The following is a 20,182-nucleotide window of genomic DNA, read 5'->3' on the forward strand; positions in this document are numbered from 1 at the left end:
GTCTGGATATTTGCTCAGGCTGAATTAATAGTATATCACCACAGTATTCTGGCTAAACCTGAACTGAGCTGCAAATCCAACACCTTATCCAACACTACCTATTCCACCTCTGCAACATTACTGCCTCCACTTTTACCTCACTCCAGTACTGCTGAAAACTTTATCCATACCTTCATAATCTCCAGGTTTAGCTTTTCCAACAGTCTCCTTGCCAGTTTTCCAAGCGCTTTCCTTGCACTCTGCATGACCTTGAGCTGTGTTTCTGACCCCGTATCTTCTCCATTACAAAGACTACTTCTGCAACATCACCCTCCTCCACCCTCGCCTGTTATTGAAACCCTCATCTGTGCCTTTGTCCCCTCCATACTAGGCTAGTCCAGTGCTCTCTCATCTGATCTCTCATCCTCTACTTAATAAATTTCAGCTCATCCAAAGCTCGTCTGCTGGCCTCCCACACCAAGACCTGCTCACTATCACCCCTGTTTTCATTGACCTTTGTTGGCTCCCAGACACCAAATGCCTCCAGTTTAAAATTCTCATCCTCCATCTGTTTTCACCTCCATGATCTGCTTTGGTACATCTTACAGCAATAACAACAACTGGAATTTATATAGTGCCGTTAATCTAGAAAAACAACACAGAGGCGTAATCAGAAAAGTGGACGCTAAGCTAGAGAGGGCTGTCAAATTTGGCCGAAGAAGTGGGTTTCGAGAAGGACCTTAAAGGGTGAGAAGAGGCTTAGGAGGGGAATTTCAGAGTGTGGGGCCCAGATGGCTGAAGGCACAGGCGATCTTGGTAGAGGTGGGGAAGGTTACAGAGATCAGGGGTGTGAGTCCTAAAATGGAGGGCAATTTTAAATATGCAGTATTGGGTGATCGGGAGCCAATGTTGGTCAACAAGGACAGTGTTGGTGGATGAGCAGGGCTTGCCTCTAGATGGGATACAGGTAGCAGAGTTTTGAATGAGATGAAGTTTCAGACATTGGAGGATAGGATGCTGGCCAGAAAAGCATTGGAATAGTTGAATCTGAAAGTCAAAAAGACATGGATGGGTGTCACAATATGCTGAGATAGGGGGAATCAGGTGGTCTTACATTGATGATGCTACATGTCACCCACAAGTTCCTCTCCAAGTTACTATTCTAACTTGGAACTATATCGCTGTTTCTTCACTGCCGCTGGGTCAAAACCCTGGAACTCCCTTCCAAACAGCACTGTGGGTGTACCTACACGCGGGTTGCAGCGGTTCAAGAAGGCAGCTCACCACCACCTACTCAAGGGCAATTAAGGATGGACAATAAATGCTGGCCTTGTCAGCGACAGAGTCCCCTCATCGAATTTTAAAACAATGCATGCCGTTATTAAGTGATCCATCACTTAATTTTAAAAAAATGTTACAGAAGCATTTTAATAGCAGAGGGATTAAAATTAAAAATAAGAATTAAAACAGTGTGGCTTTAAATCTGGACTCTCTTGCCTGTGATAACCTGAGCTGTCAATCAAGAGCGCTCCCGGGGATGTTTGGTAGAGGCGCTGACGTCACGGGGACCAGCTGTCAATCAAACAGCCTGGCGTTGCAGTTGCTGTTGAGTAAAGGAATCGGGCAGTGTACCTGCTGGAACATGGCGACAGCTACAGCAGGTAGGGACAAACATCAGCTGCCTTTTACAATAATGCAGCCATCAAGCTTTATTTTTAAAACAAAAAAATAGCATTTGCTAATTGTGCTTCTCTGTTCATTTGTTTTTATTTTTAAAAAAATGTTTCCTCTTGCAACAGAGGCAGAGATGCGTCAGAGGTTGCTGCGCACAGTCAAGAAGGAGGTGAGTAGGTTTGTGTACATTGCAATGAAATGCAATCACCACCTAGTGAATTGGAGCCTCAGTAAGGAGCAGACTGTGCTTTTTAACAGCTGGCACCCAAGCCCATCACTGTTCCTGCTATTGTCAGGCAGCCTTTGGCATTACTGACAAGGAGGGTTTGAATTGTTAATGCCTTACAATTGTCAGCCTTGTATATAATATAAAGTGTTTCGTTGTAAAATTGTGATCCAATAAGTATTGCCTCTATTAATTCCATTTGTGAATTTAGATGTTTTACAATAATTGGAGGAGTTCATTTAGGGGATGACAATTTTACCTGGTTTATTTTAAAGTGCAGTCTCCCCATGCAGTTTAAATATATAGTTTTGTGTTTGTATCCAGACATATATAATCTGAGGGATCTACGTGGCGGGTCGGCGAGTTCACTGGTCGATTGTTTTGGGAAATTAAGATTGCTTCTGTTAAAAAAAAAAGTGTGCCTCGAATCAGACTTTCCTTAGGGGTTTGAAATTTGCATTATTGGGGTGGGAAGCAGACTGGGATGGAGAATCACATGAATATAGATGGTAGTTTATAATGTTTATGAATAGAATGAATGAATGTGACTCTCTGCAACATTACTGATTCACCCCAGTGTTAGTTAAAGCTGTGGATATAAATGTGTCATACTGGATGTGGAAAGTGGGGAATCAGAAGATTTGGGAAGGGGGAATTCTTTTTGAGCCTGTAGCCCATATTGATTTATGACTTTTAAGGTGGAATACTTTGTACTTGATGTGATATTTACAAGAATAAGCATGTTACAAAACTCGAAATTTCATTCTGCCTTTGAACTTGTGTTTTGATTTGGCCAAAATTAAATTTGGCTTTAAAAATGTTTGATGCTGGATCCTTTTGACCAGAACTGAGATTTTCTGTAATGTGTGCATGTTATGAAAAGCTATGGGCTATTGTAGCCCTCCGCTGGCTCTCATCTTAAACCACTTATAAAGGTTTAAGGACACCAGGGACAGTTCCAGGATGTGGGGTGGGGAATGACTGACACCATAAAGATTCAGAGAATTTGCCTCCTCCCCCCAAGTTTACGCCCATGATATAAATCATACCGCAAGTATCTTCAGGATATATTCTGCTTGTACCATCTGGTTAATTAATTAAATAACGGGGCATGCTATATTCCTTTGTGTATCAATTGCTGTGCAGCTGCAGGACATGTGGATTTGGAAGAAATAAACACATTTTCAGGCACTGAGTCATTAGAATGATATGTGGCCTCATCAGCGTGGATGATGAAAATAATTTTGGAAAATGTAGCATGTGAATTATAGTTGTGCGATGTTATCAAGTGTCATTAGTAACGCAGTCATTGCTGATAAAATAATAGTGTGAGAGGCAGCATGATTCGGGGGAGTGTGTGCAAATGAAATGTGCTAGCTTTTAATGGAAGGAGCCTTGGGTATCAATGTGGGGGGGGGGGGGGGGTGAAATTTTTGGGTTATTAACAGGGTTCCGAGTGTTTAATTATGATGAGAGATCACATAAACTTGGCTTGTATTCCATGGATTATAATAGGTTAAAGGGTGGTTTGATTGAGGTTTTTAGGATTTTGAAAGAATTTGATAGGGTAGATCGAGAGAAACTTTTTCTGCTGGGTGGGGGTGGGGTGGGGGGTGGGGGGGGAGTCTAGGATAAGTGGACAGAACCCTAAAATCACAGCCAGGCCATTCAAGACAGAAACTGTGCAATACTTCTGAACACAAAAGGTGGTAAAAGAGTGGAAATCTCTCCCACATAAGGCAGTAGATGCTAGCTCAATTAATCATTCTAAATATGAGATTGATAGATTTTTGTTAGCCGTTAAGGGATATGGAGCCAAGGTGGGTGAATGGAGCTAAAGATACAGACCAGCCATGATCTCACTGAATGTTGGAGCAGGCTCAAGGGGCCCAATAACCTACTCCTGTTTCTATGTTCTCTCTTTGGAGGGCATCAACATTGAACCAGGGGGAGATTTAAATCTCTCGATGCAGCTTTGAGCTGCTGTTCTGCCTCTTCTCTTCTCCCCCCACCTCCCCCCCCCCCACTACCTAATAATTAAACTGAGCATCAGTTTATTTTTTAGTGGAGAGGGGGAGGGAGGAGAAGGATGAAGGAAGCCTTGAGCTGTCTACTAGCTGGGGTGCTGATTACATTCTGTTTTTACAAGGTCGCGATGTTGACGCAGGACTGTGAGGAGAGGGTGAGGTGGTACATTTGTGACTTGCACACGAGATTATCATGGGGTATTGCTGTGGTATTTAAGACCTCTTCAACCTCTAGGAGTTGTGCATTCCGTTCACAAAGAAGAGTGAGGGGAGACCTGATGGAGGGCTTTCGGATTATGATAGGATTTGATAGGGTAGATGTAGAGAAGATGTTTCCACTTATGGGCAAAACTATAACTTAGGGGCCATACATATCAGATAGTCACTAATAAATCCAATAGGGAATTGAAGAGAAGCATCTTTACCTAGAGAACAGTTAGAATGTGGATATGGTTGAGACGAATAGCAAAGATGCATTTAAGGGGAAGCCAGATAAGCTCATAAGGGAGAAAGGAATAGACGACTATGTTGATGGGGTTCGTTGAAGAAGGGTGGGAGGAGACTCACGTGGAGCATAAACACAGGCAGGGATCAGTTGGGCCGATTGGCCTGTTTGTGTTCTGTACCTTCAATGTGAAGTATATATAAACACAATTGGCTGGTACCTTGCTCAAAATTTCAGTTGTGGCTCTGTTTTAACCTTGTAACACTGCTGTACGCCTCTTTATGGATACAGAATTGGGTTCTTACTGTCTAACTCGTTTATTTTTTGTTAGTGGCAAGGAGAGTTAATAGTTTGACTCTGGTAGCGCTCCGCCCCCTATGTCAGAAGGTTGTGGGTTCAAGTCCGCTCCAGGACTTGAGTACGTAGTTTAGGCTGGCATTAAGTTCAGTATTGAGGAAGAGCTCCATTATAGTCTTTCCAATGAGACGTCATCCTGCCTGACTTTTTAGGTGAATGGAAAAGATTCTGTGGTGCTTGTTTCAAAGAGCGGACTGTTCTCCTGGTGTCTTGGCCAATATTTCTCTTAACAGGTTAATTAATCAGTCATTCCATTGCTATTTCAGGGATCTTGCTTTGGTGCCCACACTGACCTGTGAAACAACTGTGGCTGCGTTTTAACAGTAATCCTTTAGCTTTGAAGCACCTTGGGAAAGCCTGGGGGCACAGAAGGCACTTGATAAAGTTTTTTTCTTTCATCTGTGTATTTTCCTTGCCAATTTTCTCCCCTTCCCTGGTTCTCCTGGATTTATTAGTGACTATCTGATATTTATGGCCCCTAAGTTTTATTCTTGCCCACTCAGGCCCTTCAGTATTGTGCTGTAAGGGCCCTCATTCACGTATGAACCTGGACAGTGAGTGCCTGCAGACTTGCTGCATATGCCAAGCTTCACCATGTTTATTTTCCCTTCTCTAATCTAGAGGCACTGAGGCCAGTCATAGTGTCTCTACTTCTTCCACTAACTGGACCGGAACCTCAGATCTCACAGGCTTGTATGTCTCAGCTTCTTGATGATGTATTTAGTTAGGTACAAGAGTGAGAAAGGAGTAGAAGGATATACTGATAGGATGAGATGGATTAAGCTGGCGGGGGGAGGCTCGTGTGGAGCATAAACACCAGCATAGACCATTTGGTTTGTTTCCATGCTGTACATTCTATGTACTCACCAGCCAAATGCTCTTGAGCCATTGTGGGGAGGAGCTCATGCATTTGGTCCAATGTATGACAACTGACTCTTCATAATATGGGAAGCATCATAGACTATGGGCATGGAATGTGATACACTCATCATAATTGTGCTACTTGCAGGCTCCGCTCAACCACTTGTGGTTGTGAAACATTCCCGTTCATTACAAAACAGAGTTAAAGGACTTGGAACTATCAGAAATTACTTATTGACGGAGATTGTGTGTGTTTGCTTCTTTCTGCCAGTCCGACTTCTCCTGCATCTTTCATTTTGATGGCAGCATTTGGGTCTGATTGGGTTAACATGGTGAAGTAATTTACACTGATTGCCGGCAGGATCATCTTCACATTAGATGACAGTGTTGAATCTCTCCTTTCAGACTGTCAGCAAATTGATGATCCCAAAAAGATTCCAGCTTCACCTCTGATCTGCTCAGTGTAGATTCCAGTGATCAGTTTGTATGCAGTGATTGTAGGTTGAGGACATGCTCTGTAGGCAGTTATAATAGTTGATCTCATAATATGAAGACCGAGTGGCTGAAGGGAAAATGCTGCCTGTGTATCACAATTAAAATGTTGATTAAACCAACTAGATTTACAGTTAATGGTATGATTAGTGCATTGAAAGCTGGTTAACCTTTTCAGTCATTGATTTTATGGCATGGGCTGCTCACTCAGCAACATCGGGGTATGGTAGTATCGTGGTTATGTTACTGGAGTAGTAATCTAGAAGCCTGGACTAATGATCTAGGAGTATATGAGTTCAAATCTCACCATGGCAGCTGACAAGTTAAATTCAATTAATTATATAAAATCTGGAATAAAAAGCTAGTATCAGTAGAGGTGATGATGAAACACCTGGATTGTTGCAAAATCCCAAAATCTGATTTGCTAATGTCCTTTAGGGAAGGAAATCTGCTGTCCTTACCTGGTCTGGCCTACATGTGACTCCAGACCCACAGCAATGTGGTTGACTCTTAACTGCCCTCTGAAATGACCCAGCAAGCTACTCAGATTATGTTCAAGAAGGCAGCTCACCAGCACCTTCTAAAGGGTAATTAGGTACGGGCAATAAATGATCAGTGATGCCCACATCCCATGATGGAATAAAAAAAAATCCTTTGTATTCTGACAGTCATGGTGCTTGTTTATTTGAACTCCATATTGAGGCAAGTATCTGGGATGAAGCTCTGATGCTTATTTGTGTTGGCTTTTGGTCTCAGTCATATTCTGCTCACACCCCCGATTATACAGCTTGTAAAACACATCGAGCTGTGTGACACTGAGCTCTATGCACCAGGAAGGGCCCAGGTTTGAATCCTGTTCTGTTCTGTGCTGTGCTGACTGATCTCCGCCAAGGCATACGGTTGGCACCAGTGTCCCTGGGTTAGAGAGGGTGAATGAAACATGCCCAGGGTTCCTGCTGCTAGTCTTTCCTGCTGGAAACTGCACATGTGTGGGTGAAGGTCGGGCAAGGGTAGGATCAGGCTTGGCTGTGATGTCTCTGTCTGTGCCCCAAGGAGCTTGCCAGCACCCACGAGCTCCATCTTGAGGCAAGTGTCTGGGTTGACATGCTGTCCAGTCAGTAATATTCATGAATAGAGCTACTCACTCCAACTAGTAAAACACACCAACATATGTGCACCAGACACTCGCCATAAAGAGCAACCACTTATCTGAGGTACTGGAAGGTGGTTGGTTCTGACAGAACCTGACCTGAGCACGAGTTAGTCCCTGCGGAGGGTGGCGGAGGAAAATCAGGAATAACAATATAAGTTGCTTTTGCTTTAACGTCTTGAACAGTATTGGCCTGAATGAGTTAGTGGATCCTGAATTCTTCAAATAAGGGCAATCCTAGTTCCTCAAGACAGCAGAGGAACCTTGAACTTGGCTCAGAAACATCAGCAAAGGCCCTCAATTGAGTTAAACCTTCATCCACCCCCCACCGCCTGGTGACTGCTCTGTATGATTGACACCGAGTGCAAAAATACTGAAGTGCTTTTAGAGACGGTGATCTGAGTGATTGACCATCTCTTGAATTCTGCTCCATACCAATTTCAGGATCGAGTAATGATTTTGTTTGAATGCTGCAGAATATGAATATGAACAAAAGCTGTGAATAGTCTGTGCTCTGTGGATTGAAAACCATTTTAAAAGGTTTTAGTGGGCAGAATTTTCTCTGCACTGTTACCCATGAGAAGCTTGTTCACCGAATGTATCACCATAATTAAGATTTTTTTTTCTGTTTTCCAGTCTTTGCAGAGAACTATATTTTTCTCTCATGAATGTGATGCTCATTCCACCCTCTCCCATACTGACCCATACTTGGGTAAAAGTCATTGGGAACCTGGACTCTTTCACAGGAGCTATTATTAAATTATCAAAATAATCCCGTATTGCTGGAAACATACAACATGAAGAAAAGAAAGGAATTGCATTTATATAGCGCCTTTCACAACTTCAGGACGTCCCAAAGCATTTTACAGCCAATTAAGTACATTTTGAAGTGTCACCACTGTTGTGATGTAGGAAACACTCTGCGGCCAATTGCACACAGCAAGATCCCACAAATGCCAATGAAATAAATGAGCAGATCATTTCTTTAAAAAAAACTTTGATTTAGGAATAAATATTGACCAGGACACCTGGTCGAGAACGCCTGATGAAAGGTCACAGGCCTGAAACGTTACCTCTGTTTCTCTCTCCACAGATGCTGCCCAACCTGCTGAGTATTTCCAGCCTTTTCTGTTTTGTCCCATTTATTTTGCACTGTCTTGTGTGTTGGTCCAGTTGTTCACCTTGTCTGCGTGGCATTTACAAGCCTGTACACTGAAACAATTAGCCTATTGGTGTACTGGTACACATTGGAATAGAAGGGGTTCCATAACTATTCTTGTAACCACTATACATGGTAAGGTATATTTCCATCTTCCCTCTCCGATAGCCTGTCCTTCCCTTATCATTTGAAAAAAATGCTCACGGCCTTCAGAAGGGACAGTACAATGCTTTGTGCTTATATAATATAGGAACAGGAATAGGCCGTTTGGCCCTTTGAGCCTTTTCTACCGTTCAGTGAGATCATGGCTGATCTGTATCTTAATTCCAACCACCTGCCTTTGTTCCATATTCTTTAATTCCCGTGGAAAACAAAAACCTGTAGGCCTCATATATAAAATTAATCATGAGCTAGATTCTACTGCTTTTTGTGGGAGAGAGTTCCACACTTCTACTAGCCTTTGTGTGAACAAGTGTTTCCTGACTCCTCTCCTGAGTGGCCTGGCTCTGATCTTGAAGTCTTTAACTGGGCAGCACTCTTTCCAGAACACATGCAAAGATGCCCAGAAAGATGCCAAGTGCTTCAAGTGGAAGCATTCTTTGTGTGGCGAGTTGCTACGAGTCTTAATGAGGTGCTTCCTTAAAGAGAATTAGAAGGGAGTGCTTCCCTCCCCCAGCCTTTCATTAGGAACTCATGTCTGCTTGATGATGATGTGTTGTTGATGATTGTGGTTGGGCAGGAAGTGAATTAAAACACCCTAAAAATAAAACAAACACCAGCAGCATAAAGTGAGTAATGGATGGTCAGAGGGGACTTGCAGAGGTGTAGAGTGGCCAAGCCACACTTGTGCATTATCGAGGTGGTAAAAGGTTTTAGAAACTCTTGTTTGCTGTATTGAACCCTTTGTTGAGTCTATTAGGAAGGATGCGAGCATAAGAGGGGTGACAATCCCAGGCAGCGGAGGCACTCGGGTTAAAACCTCCCTGTACATGGATGACGTCGCTGTCTTCTGCTCGGATCCGCTGTCCGTGCGCAGAATGATGAGCATCTGCGACCAGTTCGAACTGGCCTTGGGAGCCAAAGTTAACCACGGCAAGAGCGAGGCCATGTTCTTTGGGAACTGGGCTGACCGATCCTTTGTCCCCTTCACCATCAGGTCAGATTACCTGAAGGTGCTGGGGATATGGTTCGGAAGGGCCGGGGTGTGCACCAAAACCTGGAGGAGCGAGTAGCCAAGGTACGACAAAAGTTGGGCATGTGGGGGCAGCGATCTCTCTCCATTGTGGGTACGAACCTGGTCATCAGGTGCGAGGCGCTCATGTTGTTGCTGTACGTGGCGCAGGTCTGGCCCATACCCCACTCCTGCGCTGTGGCAGTCACCCAAGCCGTTTTCCGCTTCATCTGGGGATCTAAAATCGACCGGGTCCGGAGGGACACGATGTTCAAATCTCTGGACAATGTACCCAACGTGGCCTGAATCCTGATGACCACCTTCGTGTGCGGCTGCATCAAGCTGTGTGTAGATCTCCAGTACGCAAACTCCAAGTGTCACTACGTGCTGAGGTTCTATCTGTCCCCGGTGTTGCGAAGGATGGGCCTGGTCACATTGCCGCGGAACGCTCCATGCAGTTGGACCGTGCCGTACCACCTATCCTTCGTGGAGCAGTTTCTGCGGGAAAACACCTTTGACCACCGGTCCATCAGGCAGTGGTCTGCACGGAACGTCCTCAAGGCCCTACGGGAAAAGGAGACGGGGGATTCTGTCGGATGGTTCCCCGAGCAGACCGCCAAAGTCATTTGGCGGAATGCCTCTTCACCAGAAATTTCAAACAAGCACCAAGACGTAGCTTGGCTGGTGGTGAGAAGGGCCCTCCCCGTCAGATCCTTCATGCACGCCCGAAGTCTCGCCCCCTCTGCACAATGCCTGTGGTGGGGAAGAGACTGTTGCCCACCTCCTTCTGGAATGTGTCTTTGCAAAGCAGGTGTGGAAAGAGATACAGTGGTTTTTGTCGAGGTTCATCCCAAGCAGCTCTGTAACACAGGAGTCTGTGCTCTACGGGCTGTTCCCAGGGACGCACACCGAGACAAACATCAACTGCTGCTGGAGGACTATCAATTCGGTGAAAGACGCCCTTTGGTCTGCCCGAAACTTGCTGGTCTTCCAGCGCAAAGAGTTGTCCACGACCGAATGTTGCAGACTGGCACATTCCAAGGTCCAGGACTACGTGCTGAGGGACGCACTAAAGCTTGGGGCAGTCACAGCAAAGGCTCAATGGGGAAAGACCACAGTGTAAGGTCCCCCCACCAAGCTGAACTGAGGGGCTGGATCCATGGGAAACCCCTCGAACTGTATCGGGAAAATTTTGTGTGCTGTAAATGTAAAAATGTATATGGCATGACAATGAAATGGAAGGGTTGTGAGGCAACTCATAATTGTATAGAAGGAAACTGATCACCTTTGCACTGTTTGTATTTTTTGACTTGGTGCTGTTTTAAACTGTTTGGGAATGTAATTTTTACAGATTTTTATGAATAAAGTATATTTTGGAAATAAAACAAAAAGGTTTTAGAAACTCTCTTCTGTGTGGTTATTTTGCAGGGTTATAAGTGCCTTCCATTTTAGCTCTTGTTTACGAGTAGGGACCATCATCCAGCCTGGGTGGGTGGACTGCGGTTGAGGCCGCTGTAAGTTGCCATGCCAACTCGTGGAGAATGATGCCCATGTGACAGTATAATGGAAGCCCTATTATCTCAAGAGTCAAAATACAGGAGGAACCATTTATTTAGCTGATGGAAGTCATCAGTTTAGAAGAATTTATCATTTGTAACATATTTGTCCGCGCACCAGTTTTTTGTGTATGTTTCTGCTTCGTGTTTCATAAGATCAGTTTCCTTTTTCCTCTCCTTAAGGCGTTGCCTCTTGCTAGGTTGCAGTTCTGTTTGAAAGAATGGGTGTTCATCAAAGCGCGGAGCTTTCCGTTGACTGCTTTCCATTTCAGACTCGCCATGTGGGAAACCCATGGGATTGGCAGGAACAACGGTTTGACTTCAATGCGCCTCCTTAGAATCATAGAAAGTTTAAGGCACAGAAAGAGGCCACTTGCTCCATTGTGTCTGTGCCGGCCGGAAAACGATCCACCTATTCTAATCCCACCTTCCAGCATTTGATCCGTAGCCCTGCAGATTACGGCACTTGAGGTGCATATCCAGACTCCGTTTGAATGAGTTGAGGGTTTCTGCCTCAACTACCCTTTCAGGCAATGAGTTCCAGACCCCCACCACCCTCTGGGTGAAAAAGTTTTTCCTCATCTACCAATCACTTTAAATCTATGCCCCCTCGTCACTGACCTCTCTGCTAAGGTGAATAGACCCTTCACCTCCATTCAATCCAGGCCCCTCAGAATTTTGTACATTTCAATCAGATCTCCCCTCAGCCTTCTCTGTTCCAAGGAGAACTGCCCCAGCCTCTTCTGAGCTTACAGTACTCTGTTCTCTCTGGTCCAACCCTAACATTATCATTAAACCTAGGAGACACAATTGTTAGTGAACTGACCTCTACAATCCGGAAGATGAACGTCAATTCTCTGACACCTCCTCCGACCTCCCCCTGGACCATGACTCCACCACCAAACATCAAGCCGTCATTTCCCAGACTGTCACTGATCTCATCTCCGCTGGAGATTTTCCTTCCACGGTCTCCAAGTTCATAGTCCCCCAAACCTGACTAGCCAGCTTCTCCGTCCTTCCCAAGATCCATAAACAGGATTGCCCTGGTAGACCCATCATTTAAACCTGTTCTTGCTCCACAGAACAGATTTCTTCCTTTCTAAACTTTTTTTTTCCTCACCTTGTCCAGTCTCTTCCTACCTACACGTGACTCTTCTGACGCCCTCTGCCACTTTAACAATTTCCAGTTTTCTAGCCCTAACCATCTCCTTTTCACCATGGATATCCAATCTCTCTACACCTCCATTGCCCACGAGGACAGTCTAAGGGCTCTCTGCTTCTTCTTGAACGGAGACCCAACCCGTCTCGGTCCACTACCCTCCTCCACCTGGCTGAACTTGTTCTCACATTGAACAATTTCTCCTTTGACCCAGCTCACTTTCTCCAATTAAAATGTGTTTCTGTGTGAACACATATGGGTCCTAGCTATGCCTGCCTTTGTGTGAGATATGTGGATAATTCTTTGTTCCAGTTCTGCTCAGGTCATCTCCCTCACCTCTTTTTTTCCCCAGTATATTGGTGACTGTATCGATGCCCTTTCCTGTTTTTACCTTAAACTGGAAAATTTCATTAGCTTTGTTTCCAATTTCTACCCTTCTCTCACCTTCACATGGCCCATCTCTGACTCTTCCCTTCCTCGACTTCTCTGTCTCCATTTCTGTGGTAAGGCTGTCAACAAATATTCACTATTAACTCACTAACTCCCACAGCTACCTCGACTGCACTTTCTCACACCTTGCTTCCTGTAAGGACTTCATTTTCTAGTTTCTCTGTCTCTGTTGCATCTGTTCTGACAATGCCACATTCCATGCTACCACTTCCGATATGTCTTCCTTTTACCTCAGTCGAGGATTCCCTTCAATCATAGTTGACAGGACCCTCAGCTGTGTTTATCTTATTGCCCATACATCTGCTGTCACCCCTTTCCCTCCCTCCCAGAACCATGATAGGGTTCCCCTTGTTCTCACCTTCCACCCCACCAACCTCCACTTACAGTGAATCATCCTCCACCATTTCACCACCACCTCCAGCGTGATGCCACCGACACAACTTTCCCCTCCCCTCCCCTTTCAGCATTCCGAAGAGACCGTTGCCTCTGCAACACCCTGGTCCAATCCTCCATCACCTCCGACATCCACTTCCCTCTCCATGGCACCTTCCCATGCAAGTGTAAGCAATGAAACACCTGCCCTTTTACCTTCTCCCTTCTTACCTTCCAAGGCCCCAACACGTCTTCCAGGTGAAACAGCAGTTCTTTCAATTTAGTATACTGTATTTTCTGCTCGTGATGCACTGGGGTGACCGAACACGAATTGTGTGACTGCTTTGTGGAACACCTCTGTTCAGCCTGCAAGTGTGACCCCCAAACTGTTGATCACCTGACATTTTAATTCTCTTTCCCCAGTCCCGTTCTGACCTCTCTGTCCTCAGCCTCCAACATCATTCCAATGAAGCTCATTGTAAACTTGAGGAACAGTGCTTCATCTTTCAATTAGGCACTCTACAGCCTTCAGGACTTGACACTGAGTTCAACAATTTCAGATCGTAACCACCGCTCCCCATTGTTTTGGACACCAGCTGTTGGTAATAATCCTGCTACTCCCATTTACACCTCCTCTAGATACATCTTTTGTTCCTTTATTTTGCCTTGCACCATCATCCCTTTTGTTATTCGATCTATCCTGCCTTCCACCCGATCACTGACCTTCCCTCTTGTTCTTTCCCTTCTGTACTTGCTGAAAACCTGTTACAGCTCTAATTTATTTTCAGTTCTGATGAAGTGTTATCGACCTGAAACGCTAACTCTGTTTCTCTCTCCACAGATTGCTGCCTGACCTGCTGAGTATTTCCAGCATTTTCTATTTTTAGTTCCGTTTGTGAGCATCTGCGGTATTTTGTTTTTGCTTCCATCTCATCAGTCTGGGGTGGATTGGAACGCAGGGTTGAAAGTTCAGTGTTTAATTCATTGGCGACTCAACTCCTCCTTGTTTGTCGTACTGTGAGTGACGGCTGTTATCCAGTGCTCCGCCTTTGTAACAGCTCTTCGTGTGTGAGGCTAGATATCCAGTGTCAGCACACTGGTCACCTGTGGGGCTGTGGCATCGCGGCTTCACGGCCAAGCCTGGTCCTGTCCTCATGCACCACACATCTTTCCTTCAGTTTGCGGCTGAATGTATGGAGCTGGAAAAACCTACTGTGGATATTGAGATGTATCTGGTTTGAGTGTTGCAAAATATTTATACTGGTCCACCGCAGAGCTCTTGGATTTAATAACATTTAAAAACATAAATGTTAATCAGAGGACATACAGTCCGGTGAAATAAGGCAGGTACATGGCAGACGAAAAAAGCAATGCATTAAGAACATAGGAATAGGAGGCCAAATAGCCCCTTGAGCCTGTTCTTGGCTGATCTCCAATCTAATTCCATAAACCCGCTTTGCCCCATATCTTTTAACACCTTTGGTTAACAAAAATCTATCAATCACAGTTTTAAAATCAACAATTGATTTAGCATCAATTGCCGTTTGTGGAAGAGACTTCTACACTTCTATCACACATTGCATCAAGAAGTGTTTCCTAATTTCACTCCTGAAATATCTGGCTGTAATTTTTAGACTATGTTCCCTAGTCCTAGACTCCCAAACTAGCAGAAATAGTTTCTCTTTATCTACCCTGTCTGTTCCCCTTAATATCTTGAAAACTTTGATCAAATCAACCCTTAACCTTCTAAATTCCAGGGATTACAACCCTAGTTGGTGTAATTTCTCCCTGTAGTTTAACCCACGGAGTCCGAGAATCATCCAGTAAATCTACACTGCGCTCCCTCCAAGGCCAGTATATCCTTGCGAAGGTGTGGTGTCTAGAACTGCTCACAGTGCTCCAGGTGTGGTCTAACCAGGGCTTTGTATAACTGAAGCATGACTTCCAGCAAAGGTTACAGGACCAAGAACAGACATCTGTTCCACATCCCCCCCATGCAGCTTGGAAATGTGCACATTTCCTCCAGATAATGGAAGATAGCTTGGAGAACCCACAGAGATGGTTTGCTAAAGGCAATAACAAATAAGGATGTTCCGATTTCATAAACCTCAAGGGTGAGGTTGGCTTGAGTGGCTAATGCGATTACTGGGGCTCTGAGATTGTCGTGCAGCTTCCGATATACTTCTATTAGCATTAGCATTGCCAGTTTTTCTGTTAACTGCTGTCGGTACGGCTGCTGAGTTTGCTGTTAATGTGACTGGGAAAGAGGTTTGGTGGGAGCACCACACATCATGAGAAGAGAGAATTGTACTGTGGAGCTGAAATGTGTTTGTCACCGAGCCAGTTAATATTTCTCCACGTGCTCCATTTATTCTGTATCTAACTCTCAAAATAATTTTTTCACATTATTTCCGGACCTTTCGCTTCTTCCTGCCTTATCACCTTAAGGTGTTGGTGTATGAATGTTGCCCAAGTGGATGTTACTGTATGAGACGGAAGCGAGAGTTGCTAGGCTATTTAATGGGGATTGAGACATCAAAGCTGCACCGTGCAATGGGGTTTGGGAGGGAATCTGCAATTGGATCCAACTGCTCTACACAAACATCAGTAGCGCAGTCTCAATCAACGGGTGGGAATCTGAAAGTTTCCCGATCAAATCTGGAGTCAGACAGGGCTGTCCTCTGTCCCCGGTCTTGTTTGTTTGCTGTATTGAACCCTTTGCTGAGTCTATTAGGAAGGATGCGAGCATAAGAGGGGTGACAATCCCAGGCAGCGGAGGCACTCAGGTCAAAACCTCCCTGTACATGGATGACGTCGCCGTCTTCTGCTCGGATCCGCTGTCCGTGCGCAGACTGATGAGCATCTGCGACCAGTTCGAACTGGCCTCGGGAGCCAAAGTTAACCACGGCAAGAGCGAGGCCATGCTCTTTGGGAACTGGGCTGACCGATCCTTTGTCCCCTTCACCGTCAGGTCAGATTACCTGAAGGTGCTGGGGATATGGTTCGGAAGTGCCGGGGCGTGCACCAAAACATGGGAGGAGCGAGTAGCCAAGGTACGACAAAAGTTGGGCATGTGGGGGCAGCGATCTCTCTCCATTGTGGGTAAGAACCTGGTCATCAGGTGCGAGGCGCTCACGTTGTTGCTCTACGTGGCGCAGGTCTGGCCCATACCCCACTCCTGCGCCGTGGCAGTCACCCGAGCCATTTTCCGCTTCGTCTGGGGATCTAAAATGGACCGGGTCCGGAGGGACACGATGTTCAAATCTCTGGACATGGGCGGGAAAAATGTACCCAACGTGGCCCTCATCCTGATGACCACCTTCGTGTGCGGCTGCATCAAGCTATGTGTCGATCCCCAGTACGCAAACTCCAAGTGTCACTACGTGCTGAGGTTCTATCTGTCCCCGGTGTTGCGAAGGATGGGCCTGGTCACATTGCCGCGGAACGCTCCATGCAGTTGGGCGGCGCCGTACCACCTATCCTTCGTGGAGCAGTTTCTGCGGAAAAACACCTTTGACCACCGGTCCATCAGGCAGTGGTCTGCACGGAATGTCCTCAAGGCCCTACGGGAAAAGGAAACGGTGGATCCTGTCGGATGGTTCCCCGAGCAGACCGTCAAAGTCATTTGGCGGAATGCCTCATCACCAGAACTTTCAAACAAGCACCAAGACGTAGCTTGGCTGGTGGTGAGAAGGGCCCTCCCCGTCAGATCCTTCATGCACACCCGGAGTCTCGCCCCCTCCGCACAGTGCCCCCGCGTTGGCTGTGGTGGGGAAGAGACGGTCGCCCACCTCCTCCTGGAATGTGCCTTTGCAAAGCAGGTGTGGAAAGAGATGCAGTGGTTTTTGTCAAGGTTCATCCCAAGCAGCTCTGTAACACAGGAGTCTGTGCTCTACGGGCTGTTCCCAGGGACGCACACCGAGACAAACATCAACTGCTGCTGGAGGACTATCAATTCGGTGAAAGACGCCCTTTGGTCTGCCCGAAACTTGCTGGTCTTCCAGCGCAAAGAGTTGTCCACCACCGAATGTTGCAGACTGGCACATTCCAAGGTCCAGGACTACGTGCTGAGGGACGCACTAAAGCTTGGGGCAGCCGCAGCAAAGGCTCAATGGGGAAAGACCACAGTGTAAGGTTCCCCCACCAAGCTGGACTGAGGGGCTGGAACCATGGGAAGCCCCTCGAACTGTATCGTTAATATTCTCAATTGCTGTAAATGTAAAACTGTAATTGACATGACAATTGTGAAACGGAAGGGTTGGGAAGAAACTCATGACATTATTGAAAGAAACTGATCTCTTTTGCAATGTTTGTATTTTTTCGTGTTGTTTGGAAACGTTTTGGCAATGTAATTTTTACAGATTTTTATGAATAAAGTATATTTTGGAAATAAAAAAAAAAATCAAAGCTGCACCCAGTGCTCTGCCAACACTTGCATCTTTCAGCAAGAGGCTAATGATCAGCAGTCGACAGGCTCACTGATGTCTCTTCCTTCCCCAGTTCATGGGGGTGCTTATGCCAATTGATTCAAGCTGTTCCTGCTCCAAGTGGATCATCAAACTGAACGCAGATGATGGCTTAAACCTGTGATATTCCTGCTGGGTATGATGACACCACATGGTGCATTTATCCACTCAACTTTCAAAGTCCCTTTTTTAGCATTGCGCTTCAGTCCATGACGCCATCTGGTGAGCACTCTTGTGTTGTAGCTCCTGCCCCAGGAACACTAGGGATCTGTTCAGTTCAGATCTCAGTCGTCACTAATACCATGAGTAAACCAGTGTAGCAGCGCAGGTCATTGTCTGATTCAGGAGGCTGCTGACTCCCGTCCTTGAGACTATTAAGTGAAAGAATGGGCAGCTGGATGAGGTAACAAAGAATCCCTGGTGCTCAGGCGTCAGTACACGTCAGGGCCTTCTGAGAAAAGAATTTTAAAAAGAGAGCTAATGTTTAGCTGTTAATGTTCAACTCGAGAGAATACTCTTTCTGAACTGTGGGTTTGGAACATGATTCCACGAGTTGAAAGCCTCCCAGTGCTCTATCTCTGCGTCTCACTTTGGCCTTTTTGTGTCCCCTGCTGCCCCTTCACTTATTCGCCTCAATGGCGAGTGTCAGCAGTTTTATTATTTGACTGGGAGCCATTGGACCTGAGTTTGATCCTCCTTCCTCAAGAGTCCATGTCATGTCTGTTGCCCTGCAGTGATGTTGCGAGAATCAGAAGTGGGCTCTTTGGTTGACTTCTCTAAGCCAGCGGGCGCTGAGATGAGCTGTAGCCCCAGATCGATGAAAACAACTTGCTTTTGTAGAGCGTCTTTAACACACTAAAACATCCTAAGGTGCTTCACAGGAGTAGTACGAGTCAAAATTTGACATTGAGCCACAGAATGTAATATTAAGACAGGCGACCAAAAGCTTGGTCAAAGTGATAGCTTTTAAGGGAGTGTCTTATAGGAGGAGAGAGAGGCAGAGGTTCAGGGGGGGAATTCTTAGATAAAAGTGGATAAGCTAACTCAAGAGGGATTGAGCTTGGGTTCTTGCTGCTTTGTACAGCTCATTGGTACATGGTGTAGTGGCGTTAGTTGCTAGTTAGAGCCACTGGGTATGAAAGGACTTTCTTGGCTACTTCAGTACTTTGAGTCCTCTATTTCCACCCTGGCTCTCCCCCACTCCTGCCCCCGCCAATTGTAGCATCTGAATTGCTGCCTTAGCTACGACCAGCTAACTTCATCCACTGCTGGGCAGAGATGGCGGCATCTCCCTCCGCAGGGAGGTGGGAATCTCTTTGAGCGGGTGTCTTTCCTGGGTTAGGGAGATAACAGAGGAGGTGGGGGGGCTGACAATGTTACCTCCTAGCTGCCAGCCAGCCACAGTCTCTGAGCAGACGCTTCACGTCCCCAGCCCTCATCCGGCTGTTGGCTGCAAGAGCAGGTAGTTGAAAGGGCATGGAAGTAATTGACAGAAACATGTCCACAGGCTTCCCTTGAAGAGTGAGCCAAGCAAAGAAATTAAATATTTATGAGTTTTTCAATTGCAGTTTAAACACAGGTCAGGCAACATTCCATCTAAATGAGATTACAAGTTATTAATGAGGCACTTAGAGAAGTAGGATTTTAAATTTATTGTTTCCTGCAAGTGGCAGTCTTGGTAAGAATTGCTTCTTTATTTCACTGCAGCCGACTTTTTGTTTCAAAATAAAAATAAGAAGTGCTGGAACCACTCAGCAGGTCTGGCAGCATCTGTGGAAAGAGAAGCAGAATTAACGTTTCGGGTCGTTCCGATGAAGGGTCACTGACCCGAAACGTTAACTCTGCTTCTCTTTCCACAGATGCTGCCAGACCTGCTGAGTGGTTCCAGCATTTCTTGTTTTTGCTTTTTTGCTTTTATTTTTGCTTCGACTTTTTGTTTCTCTGGTTTTCTACCTGCCACTCCTTGCAGCTTAAACACAGGTACTGGGATACAATTCTACGCATGCAAGATAGCCTGTGATACTCCAGTGAAATGGGTGCTTCTTCTTGTATTGGCCGAGTGGTAAGTGTTGGCACAGTATTCAATCCATAGGGGCATCACCACTGAGCCCAATCCTGCCATTCGCTTGATACAAGGGCTCTTTCCAACAAAGGTCAGTGGGTCATTAATGAGAGCCCTGGCTTCTTCTTCACTGCCCCATGGGAGCTGAGGCCTAGGTTGGCTTTCCTTCTTGCATCCGGGTGGGATCGTCTTATTTTAATTAGGAAGAATTCTTTGCCAGATGTTCAAGTGCGTGCTCCAGCTTCTGTCTTTCTGCCCATGGCACGGAGTCCTGCATTAGTCTAAAGAGGTCCTTGGAGCAGGTGACCTCTCATTTCATTCTCATTCTCCGGGTTCTCCGCATCTTGTTTGTTTTTTTTCTCCTCTTCAGATTTCTCCACTTTTAAAGCTTTTGACTTCTCACTGGATTATGGTTCGATGTTGCAACAATTGCATCCTCCTGTCAAGCCAAACTAGATAAACACATGAGGGAGAAAGGCGTACAAGAACATGTTGATGGAGTTAGAGGAAGAGGAATGATGGGAGGCTGGTGGGGAGCGTAAACACCGGCATGGATCTTGGCCAAATGGCCTGTTT

General features: G+C 45.7%; 1 protein-coding gene across 1 annotated transcript in view; it reads left to right on the forward strand.

The window, feature by feature from the left end:
- The first annotated feature begins 1,588 nt into the window (after positions 1–1,588).
- Positions 1,589–20,182, forward strand: part of sgsm1a (small G protein signaling modulator 1a) — a 155,185-nt gene continuing 136,591 nt past the window's right edge. The window contains exons 1-2 of the mRNA XM_068055479.1: positions 1,589–1,640; positions 1,779–1,822. Of these exons, the coding sequence (XP_067911580.1) occupies positions 1,622–1,640; positions 1,779–1,822 (63 nt within the window). The 5' untranslated portion in view covers positions 1,589–1,621. The remainder of the gene's footprint in view (positions 1,641–1,778; positions 1,823–20,182) is intronic.

This window comes from Heterodontus francisci, chromosome 23 (assembly GCF_036365525.1).
Source record: "Heterodontus francisci isolate sHetFra1 chromosome 23, sHetFra1.hap1, whole genome shotgun sequence".
Lineage (NCBI taxonomy): Eukaryota > Metazoa > Chordata > Chondrichthyes > Heterodontiformes > Heterodontidae > Heterodontus > Heterodontus francisci.